This window comes from Crocuta crocuta, unplaced genomic scaffold (assembly GCF_008692635.1).
Source record: "Crocuta crocuta isolate KB4526 unplaced genomic scaffold, BGI_CrCroc_1.0 scaffold614, whole genome shotgun sequence".
In the NCBI taxonomy this organism is placed as follows: domain Eukaryota; kingdom Metazoa; phylum Chordata; class Mammalia; order Carnivora; family Hyaenidae; genus Crocuta; species Crocuta crocuta.
In genome coordinates this window covers 356,421-368,889 of record NW_027529673.1, presented here as the reverse complement: position 1 = coordinate 368,889, position 12,469 = coordinate 356,421, and the positions used below count along the sequence as shown (strand labels likewise).

Sequence of the window (12,469 nt, the reverse complement as noted above, 5' to 3'; positions counted from 1 at the left end):
TCTGTTCCAAAAATTTGAAAAGTATATAAATTCTCAGGATAAAAATTTATTTTAAAAGGACTCTTTTAAACCCCAAAGATTCTCACTTGATATTTTAACTTGGAATTGAACAGGATAAATTTCCACAAGCTTTTTGATATTTACTCCTCAACCCAAGTATTAACATCAAAGAAATGTTTATCAAATATAATTTTGAGTAGATTCATGTTCTATGGATGTACATTTCACATTCTAATTTATATACATTTAAACTCCTATCATATCTTCAGTTTTAAACCTTAAAAACTTTTATTCTATCTCTTTTTATCTTTCTGAATGAAATTATTCACTTTTGGGAAATAATTATTAACAGCTTGAGGGCCAACTTTTGTACATTATAATGTGAAAAATACATATATATGTAATGTATAAAATATGCTTATTTTCTATAACACCATTGGGCAACTCTCTTTAAATATACAGAAAAGAAAAATAAAGGTGTATAGAAAGAAAACCACAAGTTGGTAATAGTAAATAATTTATGGAACAATAAAAATACCATTCATTGGGGCGTCTGGGTGGCTCAGTGGCTTAAGTGTCCGACTTTGGCTCAGGTCATGATCTCACGGTTCGTGGTTTCAAACCCCACGTCAGGTTCTGTGCTGATAGATAGCTCAGAGCCTGGAGCCTGCTTCAGATTCTGTATCTCCCTCTCTCTCTCTCTGACCCTCCCCTGCTCACACTGTCTCTCTCTCTCTCTCTCTCTCAGAAATAAATAAAATGTTTTAAAAAAATTTTTTAAATACCATTCATAAAATGTGATCTTCTAACATAGTATTTTAACATATTTTGGTTTTCTCACCTGAAAAAATGCAGATAGTAACACCACAGGTTATATGGAATGTTCTGCTTTTATCCAACAATCTTCTGGTTCTCCTGCTTGGAACCTAAACAAAATTTGGCATGGTGAAAATCATGCAGCAAATAAGATGGCCATACAAAGGTTTTCATTACAGCATTGTTTATGATGTCAAAGGTTTAGAAATATGGCAGAAACCTAGGAAGTAAAAGCTGGTAAGGTGAATTATGATATATCTAGTCAGTAGAACACCCAAACATTACAGAAAATGTGAGAAGGCTAATAACTGGAAAGATGAGACAATAGCTGGGTAAAATAGTTATGACACATAAACTATAGTATAATCCCATATTGCTTAAAATCAATGGCATTATATGCAAATCTGAAGGCATTTACCCCAAATTGTACTCAGTAAAATAAGGAGAAACCTTCACTGATCATGATTTCTGGAATGTTTGAGCTGTACAATATATATGATTTCCTATTGGAGTCAAAAAATAAGATTATTTTTAAATGAAGCAGTTTCATCTATGGTTTTAAATGCCTTCTTAATCTTATAAAAAATAAAATGTCAAGCATCTTTGAATACCTATGTTTCACATCAGGGGATAGCTCTTTAAGACTTATTAAATACTGAGACTTAGGTGGGCACATTTCATTTCCTGCTGTTTATCTTCTCTTTCTTCACACCAAGCCAATAGCCATCCATAGGCATCAAAACCTAGCATTTTACCATGGCAGGCAACCTAGAGAAAGAGTTATTTCCACAAATTACTGTATTAAAAGTAAAGTTTCTAAATATAATTATGTGAAAAGATTGACAAGTTTTACTGCAGTAAATCTCCTTATATAAACTTCACTGAACATCAAAGTGACCTCATATTAACAACTTCTTTTAAAGTATCAGTATTGATCCAGCAATGCCTTATTATCTCAATGAAGAAACCACACGCACACACACACACCACCAGGATAACCGAAGACAAAAAATAATTTCAATGGAGTTTAAATTTCCAAAATGTTTTTGTTTCCTTACAACCTTCATTTTACAACACTAAATATCACACACAACATCACATCTTACTCAAGGCATCTTCTCCAATCCCTCTACATAGCTTACAACATATCTGTGTTTAAAAAGGAGTCAAAGAGCCACCCAGCAGTCACCTTATACATTGCCACAGGGCACTGATTTGCTCACCTGCACTTAACTAAATGGAAATACAAGATCTCAATGAGGCATAGTGTAATGGACAAAGCTCAGAGCTGGGACTGATCTTAGCTCTGCCATTTCACTAATCTCATGATGTTGGTCTAGTTACTTAACTTCTCTAAGCCTCACATTCTTCATCGGCATCTCTCCAGAATCACTGTGAGGATTCACAGTTACATATGTGGAATGCTTCACACAGTGCCTGATACCACTATTAATAACCATTTCTGTTATCTACTACCCTTATCTAGCATTGCAGAGTAGCTCGAGGATCTTCCTCACAGATGACACAGTCTTTACTATCATCTGGTAGATGACAACAGATGATAGAAATCAGTCTACTAGAAAATCAGACCATAAAAACTAAGTGGTACTAACATGCCACTGTTACACTTGATTTTTGTGCTGGAATCCATGACTAGGATTATTCATGCTTACCTTCTGGGATCCTCGAAGGTAAGCCAGGAGTGTCCGGCACATGGGTAGAAGGATAAGGCTGCAGTTGAGGTTAAGAACAGATGCGGAGGCTCTGCTTAGACACAATCCTAGCTGAACAAATAAGGCAAGGGTCAAAACACGGCCAAGGCCAAAACAGACTACAAACTTACTACAGGCCTCACTCACCCTGCTTCTCCTTCAAGGATCATGGCAAAAACGCCAACTCCTTCAAGAATCTTGAACAACACCCTTCTCACCAGAAACCCCTAAATGAAATTGGCCTCTTTCTCCTTTGTACTGCCATAAAACTTTGTCTCCCCTCATTTCTACTAGTGTTAGAATAACCCAAGTACATTTTTCTGGTGTGATTTCTTATAAGTCAATTTCTTATTCTGCCCCCACAGAGAGCCCCAGTATATTATGCACCTCCACAATGGTGCAGTTGAATCCTTTTTTCATGGATAAGGTACCAAAAAATTCAAACAAAGCTCTGACTACACAACCCCCTTCCAAACCACTGCCTGCCTTTCATCTCTTCACTTTACTGACTCTACCCATCTTTCTGGTTTCACCTTAAGAACTACGCCTCTACAGTTCTTCAGTGACCTGAAGCTAGGGGGGATCCAGATCAGCTATGTCATACAGAGATTGTCATAATCACAGTGTGCAACCTTTTTTTCTTTGTTTGTTTTCCAAAGACTGGGAACCCTCGGTATTAAGCCAATACCTCATGGCAACTATGTTGCTAGATTGTAACCTACTCTTGTCTGGTACTTATCTACATTCTTCATATAAATAGTGTATCAGATGAAAACAAGAGATGGGGTCAAATCTGTACTCTCCTCCTAAAATAAACATAAAAGTATTTTATTTTAAGGATATTGACTAAGGAATGTGTATAAGTCAGATGCTTTTCTTATCTTAAAATTCTTCATGCTCCTGAGATTTCCCACCTAACTTGGCAAATAGAAACTCTGTTACAAAATGTTTATTGTCACCACATGAAGTATTGTTCCTGAAGGGGAGAGAGGGTAATAAGTCATGTCAGGAAAGCAATCATTTTCACTGACTTATATAAAAAGTAATTAGTATTTCCAGTTAGGCTATTTCTACACCATGAGTTAGAACACCTTAGAGATATATTGCAATGAATATACCATTAAGTGGACAAATAGAAATAATTCCCTCCAGACTACCTAAAAAAAAAAAAAAGGCTAAATCTACTATTCTTTCCTCAATCAGCAAAATTATCATTTCAGAGTGATGGGTTTTGTTATTTAGGCCTCCAGAGAAACAGAATAATTGTTATCTCTTTTGATCTGACATCTGCACATGATAAGAAAATTTTAGCTCAAGGGATTTTAGATGATTGTTTTGTCTGCAATCTTAATGTGCCAGGACAACAATTCACTTAAAATGTATCAGTTAAAATCTATCATATAAGTGTAGGAATTAAAAGATACAAATAAATTGGGGCACTTGGGTGGCTCAGTCATAGAGGAGGGCACTTGTTGAGATGAGCACTGGGTATTATATGGAAGCCAACTTGACAATAAACTCTAAAAGAAAAAAAAAGAGTTGCTTTAGATATTGCATTGTTTCCTCTTGTTTAAACCAATACATTCATCTTAATCTCAGGTTAAACACCCCTGATCAGCCCTAACCTTCTGTGTGCTTCTAAATTATCCCCTTCATCACACTTATATTTACTGGTCTGCATATAAACACCATATACCAACATACGTGAGTCCAAGCGAACATCGGACTCTGCTTCCAATTCTGTGTCCCCCTCTCTCTCTGACCCTCCCCTGCTCTCGCTGTCTCTCTCTCAGAAATAAATAAAACATTAAAAAATTTTTTAAATAATAAAGAGAATTCTTATATCTCTCATTTTCTAATGATTTATTGCATATCTGGAAGTGTTTTATTGTTGTGCTTACATTAAATCACATAGTAATTTATTCAAAGTGGCTTTAAGTGTCCCCTTAGGATAGATGGGAATTTATCTTGGCATTCTACTTCCTTACAATGCTGTAAAATCTAACCAGAAATTTTACCAAGGACTCATTTCTACCTATTTGTTTGTTCCTGAATATGCTTAGTTCTTTAAACTAAAATGAAAACTTCTTTTTATTAGGTTATCAGAGCACAAACCTCCCTCATTCCGAAACAATGGAAAGAGTGAGGAAAATGGAGACCGATCCCAGTCAATGATTTCCCAGGAATTCATTTTATAGATTTACTACATGGGTAACATTCTATAGCTAAGAGAATTTGTTTTGTTTAGTCATTATTAACGCATATCATCACTGTAAGAATCAACTATCTCAAATGTTCACTAAAAAGAAATGACTGCCCAAGTTATTTGTCCAGCCTACTCTACATGAATGACTTGTTTTTACCTTTCTGAGAGAACTTAATTGCTGCTCTGCTTTTCCAACTTTATTCAAGTTAGTTGTCACTAGGTGGCAGTGTTACTTTCATGGTTCAAATCCTACCTGTCAAGGTCTCTATAACATAATTAACTGAGAATTAATTCCATATGCAATTTTAAAACTATGAATATATTTTAGATGAGCATATACAAAGAAAACATAGCTGCCTCCTTGTTATGGACTGGATGTCTGTTCCCCCCAAATTCATATGATGAAATCCAATGTCATAGTATTTGGAGGTGGAGCTTTAAGGAGGTTATTAGGTTTAGATAAGATCATGAGGGGAGGGCCCCCATTATGCAATTAGTGCTCTTATAAGAAGAGAAAGAGACCACAGCTCTCTGTAGACTCTATGTGAGGATACAGCAAGGTGCCTTTCTGCAAACCAGGAAAAGGGCTCTCACCAGACCAATTCTACTGGCACATTGATCTTAGACTTCCCAGCCTTCAGAACTAAAATAAACATTCGTTCAGCCACCTAGTCTATAGTATTTTGTTACAGAAGACTGACCTAATGCAATCCTATAGAAAAATCATAAGGAAGTATGCCATTTGAAGCAAGTTATCAAAGAATACATCATCTGGGTATAACAAGTTGTATGGTTACTTTCCCTAAAATCTCAAACACGTGGTTTCTTATCTTAAATCTGCAATTTAATAAATATTCATCTTGAATATCCTTTTTTTCAAAATTAAGAGGGATAATTTTTCTTATCTATAAAATGAATATAATGTGCCATGATACAATAATCCTAGTTCTTAGAATTTTTGTGAAAAGTAAAATCAGTCTAAAATATGCAAGCACTATACAAAATTAATTTATTGCCTTGGGGTCACTGTATCACATCTTCTCTCTAAATGTTCTCTTCTACTATAAGTGTTATCTGTTCCACTTACATTATTCATTCAATGCACATTTTGATACACATTTTGTGTGATATGTACACATCCCAAGGCACCAGGAGTTCAATCGCAAGAAAAAACAGAATGCCTATTCCTTAGGATGTCTGCATTTTAGTAGGGGAAACAGACACTAATCAAATAGCTATATAATCAAATGTAAATTCTAACAATGCTGTGAATGAGAAATACAGAGTATGAGCACGTATAACAGGAAATGAAAGCTAAATATGAAGGTCAAAAAGGCTTCCCCAATTAGTGAAAAGTGAACTGAAATCTTGAGGGTGATAGTACAAGTCATTCAAAAAGGAGAAAGACATCCACGCAGAGAAAAACTGTGCAAACTGATGCGCAGCAAATGGGAACATGGTATCTATTTGAGAATTTCATAGTAGGTCAGTGTGGTTGGATTGGAAATGGAGGGTGCTACAACATAAAACTGGACAAGGGGTACACCTTGCTGGGTTGTATAGATCGCATTAAGATTGTGTGTCTTTATGGGGTGCCTGGGTGGCTTAGTCGGTTAAGCGTCCGACTTTCGCTTAGGTCATGATCGAGCCCCGCGTCGGGCTCTGTGCTGACTGCCAGCTCAGAGCCTGGAGCCTGTTTCAGAGTCTGTCACTCCCTCTCTCTCTGACCCTCCCCTGCTCACGCTGTCTCCCTCTCTCTCTCTCTCTCTCCTAGAAATAAATAGAAAATAAAATTAAAATAAAGAATGTGTGTCTTTATCCCAATATCAGTGCAGAATGAATGTGTTTTAAGCAGGAAGGCAGTATAAATAGGTGAGATTGTGCTAATGATTAATCTGAAAGAAGTCTGAAGAACAAATTGGAAGAAAGTAATTTGGGCTATTACATTTCTTTGTGTAGTTAATCATCACAAAAATTTTGAGACAAGAATTACATCTTATGGTAATTATGACCCAGTCTTACATATAGAAAGGATCTAGTTTTGACTAAATATGGTACCTATCAGTAAATTTATTTTTGCTAAATAATTTACTAAAACATGTCTCTCTAAAATTGGAGTACTATAAGGGTCTATTCCATACCCCACTGTCCCTCCCAGAGTCTCACCCCTCTATGACTGCTCTGGCCAAAGGTAATCTACCCTCCGGTGATTTTTTCCAGAGAGAGCAGCCTGTTCCACTGTCAAAAACTTCTTTTGCCTTCTTACACTTACATGAAGTCCATGTCTCTGTAACTTCTACCCACCAGGCAGCTCTAGATAATAATATTCCTAACCTGAAGATAAAAGAAGAATGATTTCTTAGTCCAATCTGTTTTCTTCATGCTAAACACTATTAGTTGCCTCTGAAATTCTTGAAATAATGTTAGGACTCCCTCTCACCTCAGTGGCTTTCCCAGTTCACCAGAATTCAGTACATCTTCAACACAGACTAATAGTAGTAGGAAGTTCTGAAGAGATCATCTCCATCACAAAGCACATAACTGATCTCCACTAATTCTAAGACTGCTATGTATCACAGGGCAACTATGCTACATAATGGCACATCTTGAGTTTACAACATAGAGATTTCTGGCATGAGTTTCTACCAAGCAATGATTCCTTTCCTACAGTGGAAAAAACAATGAAGGTGAGAGAAAGCCTGTATATAAATGCAAGAATGATTTGGTTTTAGACTATTCTATCATATTGGGTATAGATCCTATATTCAGATATTTTTTATTCTTTTTTGCTTTAGCCGAAAATTGTACATTCATGTTTTCCACATCTCCATCCAAGTGCTTGACAGACCTATTAAAGTGTAACAAAATTCTGCAGAAATAGTTGACTTGCAAAAAAAAATTACCTTTTCTGGTAAATTAACTTTCAAATGAACATTTTGCTCTCAAATGGGAAGTTTCTCAGCAATTTTGAGGAAATAAGACATTCTACATGTAAATATCTGTGTAATGCTATTGTTAAAAGGATTTGAAAAGGCCAGGGAAGTATTAATAGTAAGCTTTAATAATTGGTCATTTTTCTAGATGCTCTCTTAGGGAGCCAACAATGATTTACTTCCAGGAAAAAAATAAAAATTACCATAGAGGTTTATAAAAAATTATTATGTATTCTGACTTGGTATTTTGTGTTTGTCTAAAATTATGTAAATTTGTACTCATTAAGGTCAATTTTATGGACTCTTTTCCCCCAAGGAAATATTTTTAATCAAACCAAATGAATCCTACATAACACCTAATTCTTACATGTCTTATAGTCACAGAACCTATAGCTCTTTCATGGGGCTTTGCATGTCATTCAGTCCAACCTTCTTTTTGCCACTACCTATGCCGCTGGTTTGGAAAGAAACAGGGACTAGAACCCAGGCCTGCCTCTGTGCTATCTGACGTTGCCTTAGAGCATGTCACTCCCTAGGACAGAGATGTGAATGCAGATGTCTTGTCTAGCAAACTTCCAAACCATAATAGTTTCTTACTATTTCAGCTGTTTATCCTTTATCCAAACAGTAGGTTTCCCTATCATTTTGTGTAACTCTTTACAGAAAATTTTCCTAATCTGACTCCACACTGCAATCATTCAGTGGACTATTTAAAAATAAACACATCTCTGTTGTGCTTTCTGAAATTTTGACTCCTTAGATCTAGAGAGGGGCCCCAGGAGGTATACCCTGGCTTGACAATCAGTGAAGGATACATTTCAAAGTCAAACAAAACGGAGTTTAAAGCACCTTTTTGAGCTGTGTGGCCTTATATAATTTTCTTATACTGTCTCATTTTCCTTATCTACAAGATAAAAATAATACATCACCCTCAAAGGGTTATTGTATTAAATGAGCATATATAGTACCTCATGCAGGCGTCCAGCATATAGTAAAAAAGTCAGCAGAAGCTATTTTCGTAATCCCGGTCCCTGGTCATCCACAAACCTGTTCTAGTTTCAGAATGTAAATGTTCTTAAGGCACGCCTTCCTGTAATAACGTCTTCTTCCCATCCTCCAGTCTGAGGAATAATTTTCTAGTTGCAGCTATGAGAGCTAAGTTTGATTGTACTCAGCTATATCTAAAGATTTCAAAAAAAGTTCTAGGTAACTAGTGGGCAGTCAATAAATAAATGGTAAATGAATGAATGAATGAATGAGCCTATGAGATGATCCTTCATTGTCCTTGTTTTGGAAATTAAGGAAAAAATAATCAAAACCTAAAGTGATCACCAAAGAAATCTAGTGTATATGTAGGATTGGAACTCAGACCTGCTCTTTCCATTATATCATATTGCCCAAGAACAGTAGCTCTGCCTCCACTTCCCCAACAGTGACGATTCTCAAGACTAGGATTTCCTCTATCTAGAATACCTTCAGGACCACTATAGCTCTTTGATGAGACTTTGTAGTCTCATGATGATAGATATTTCATCTAGTCCAACATTCTTTTTGTACTGACTTATACCAGAAGCCCATAAAGAAGCCAGGAGCACCTGGGTGGCTCACTCAGCTAAGCATCCAACCTCTTGATTTCAGCTCAGGTCATGATTTCATGGTTCATGGGATTGAAACCCACTTTGGGCTATGTGCTGACAGCACAGATCCTGCTTGGGATTCTCTTTCTCTCTCTCTCTCTCTCCCTCCCTCCCTCGCTCATGCTCTCTCAAAATAAATAAATAAATAAATAAATAAACAAACAAATAAACATTTTTAATAAATAAAGTCTGTAAATAAGCCAAATTGATGATACTATAGTGCCAGCTGGATATTCTTTTATATTTAATGCATCTCCTAGATGCTTTACCCAGATTAGTTATTCCAAGTTTTACCCCGTATCTCCATTTCTTATCCATAGCTCATGGTGTTGTCATTCTTTCTATTTGTGATGGCATTCCTACCTCTTCCAACCTCCACATTTCCTCTACAGTCCTTTACATATTATATTGTAACATTTGAGCTATTTATCTCCTTGTGGTCCCACCAAAGCGAGCAAGTGGCAGCACCTCTAAGTGGCAATGCCCAAACTGCTTCTTGTTGTTGGGGACCTCAAAACTTTTGCTTGTTAACAGTGAAAATTCTTTTGAAAAAATACTCCATGAAGAAAATACACTTTGAGCAATGAAAGCCAAAGAAAAGTAGTCATGAGACAGATACATGAACAAGAGAAAAACCCATAAAGTAGTCTACAGAAGTTTCCAAAAATGGTATTTTTATTGTCTTTATAGTAACCAAAAGGGTCCATGGCAGACAATCAGAACAATTTAGTTTTCCTATACCTCTAAATCAAACTTGTGGTATTATTTTAAATTTCAATTTGTACCATTAATATAACACAGATATGAATTTAGAATATGATAGATACTTCAGGCAGACAAGATTGCACTTAATGATTTTAAAAAATGATGTTTCAATGAAAGGTTACTTCAAAAGTTGACTACCTATTTTGATACAGTTTCATATGAAAATAATGAATAAAATGCCATGAGCTATCAGAAAGCAGTTAATAATAATTGGAGTAATTATTTTTTTAAAAAATTCTAAAATAAACTACCAATTCAGTGGTCTTGGGGTATATCCAAAAGCTCATGAATGCTCTTTCATTCCATTATAAGCTGTAATTCATGCCAAATGATCCTAGCTGGTTTCTATCAACTAACTGCCCTGGAAACTTTTAACTATGATGTAATTTTTGACTCAAGCTGACCTCCCTTTCAATCTATAAACCTTTTTTTTTTTTCCCTACACTGTCTCTAAAGAAAGAGGCTGGAGGGAAAAAAAATGTTTCTATATAATTAAAGGGACCACTAAAAGAATAGAATCCATCCTGACTTTATATCCAGATTTCCTTCTGCTTAACTCAAAGCTTTCCTTTCTGTGTCATCCTTCATTCTACCCTTTCTAGAAATAAACTTTCTTCCATTTTCAGTAGGAATGGAGTCTTTCCTTAGAAGTCTATTATAAATCAGAAAGAAATGTAGCTCTTACAAAGAGAGAAGAAAGCAAGATTGTAACATGGTATTTCTGTCCAGATTTTGTCTACCTTATTTTTCCTGTGCCAAAAGCTCACAGAACAGAAGAGACTCACCTCTAAACCATGTGTCTGTCTGCAAAAGTTAAAGTTCAACATAAGTGTAATCCAGAATTGCATTGAACACATTCCTGGCTTTCTGCAGGCATTGCTGTCTACGGAACAGGTCACCAGACTAAGAGGTAAGACATTATTATCACAACTAATACCTGTGACCTCTACCAAGGTCATTGTCTCTAAAATCTAGAATTAGGGAACTTAACAAAACAATAATAAAAGCCTCCTCCACTTTCTCTCATAGAGCTATTCTAAAAGGTAAAAATGTATCAAATGAAAATGGTTTGACCTTTTTTAGCTGACAAAATAGATTTTTTAATTCACCTATTACATTCCTGTGGATGTCTGTTGTTCATCTCTTATCTTCTACTCCTCTATCGATAGCACAAGAACAAGGGTCTCAAAAATTACAGTGCACTTGCTTTCATGTCATTGCTACATTTCCTCCTCCCGCAGGAGTCATTCATGCACAGGGAAAGGCACCAAGGAATGGCATGTATTTTGCAGAGTATGGGTAGCTAGAAAGCTGAGACAGGCCCTATTTCTCCTCCATCACAGATCCAGCACATCTGATCACAATTACTGAATATTTATTTAGTCACCCCTCAGCTACTCTTCATCAGAAACAATCATTCCAAAGTGTTGCATCATTTTTCCTCATCTTTAAACCATTTTTAATTTCTCAACATTCCTCCTAAAATTTAGAAGCCAAAACGGATATACTAGTGGCCCGAATGCATGGAATAATTTTTGAAAGGAAACAACAGTCATAGAAATGGTACCCTCTCACTTGGTTAAGACTGCAATCAGACTATCCATAATGCCGTATATTAAAACTCATTTAGTGAATATAGGATATTCAATATTAAGATTTTTCTTGCATGACTGTCAATTAAGTGTATCTATTTTACCCCTCTTGAACTCAATCCTATTTGTTAATAACTCATCTTAATTGAATCTGTAAAACTATCTTTAAGTGCTCTCTTTGCCCTCAAAGTACTAGAAATCCAGTCAGCTAACTCAGCTTGTCTTTTAACCCTAATTTTCAACTCTGAATCCAGTTGAATCTCTTTTAATCTTTCTTTAGAGAAAAAGCAAAACAAAACAAAATGAAACAAAACAAAACAAAAAACACTGTCTCCAAGAAGAAGCTGTAAAGAATTCTGGTTACATCAAAATGACCAAAATGCCTGAGAGAATAGGTGCTCAGTAAATTTTTTTTTTTTTTTTTCTGGGAGAGAGAGAGAGAGACAGTGTGAGCAGGGGAGGGTCAGAGAGAGAGGGAGTCACAGACTGAAACAGGCTCCAGGCTCTGAGCTGGCAGTCAGCACAGAGCCCGACGCGGGGCCCAAACCCACGTACCGCGAGATCATGACCTAAGCGAAAGTCGGACGCTTAACCGACTAAGCCACCCAGGCGCCCCAACAGGTGCTCAGTAAAATGGACTGAATGAATGGATTGTTTGGTAGAGATTATCTACCTAAACTTCCTGATGCATACATACATTTTTACACATTAGACTCTTCTAACAAATTCTTTAGAGGTTAACTGATCAACTTATAGTGGTCTACCCTAGTTCATCTGCTGGTAGAATAACACATTCTATCAAATGTAA

The 12,469-nt window shown here is 36.1% G+C and overlaps 1 protein-coding gene across 5 annotated transcripts in view; it reads right to left on the bottom strand.

The window, feature by feature from the left end:
• Nucleotides 1-12,469, bottom strand: part of NOX4 (NADPH oxidase 4) — a 304,523-nt gene that overhangs the window by 132,651 nt on the left and 159,403 nt on the right. For 3 of the 5 annotated variants that reach the window (XM_077763042.1, XM_077763046.1, XM_077763045.1), the window contains exons 3-4: nt 2,490-2,600; nt 842-926 (exon numbers count right to left, since the gene is read on the bottom strand). In XM_077763042.1, coding sequence (XP_077619168.1) covers nt 842-926; nt 2,490-2,600 — 196 coding nt within the window. The remainder of the gene's footprint in view (nt 1-841; nt 927-2,489; nt 2,601-12,469) is intronic. The other 2 variants (XM_077763044.1, XM_077763043.1) reach the window with 1 other exon arrangement.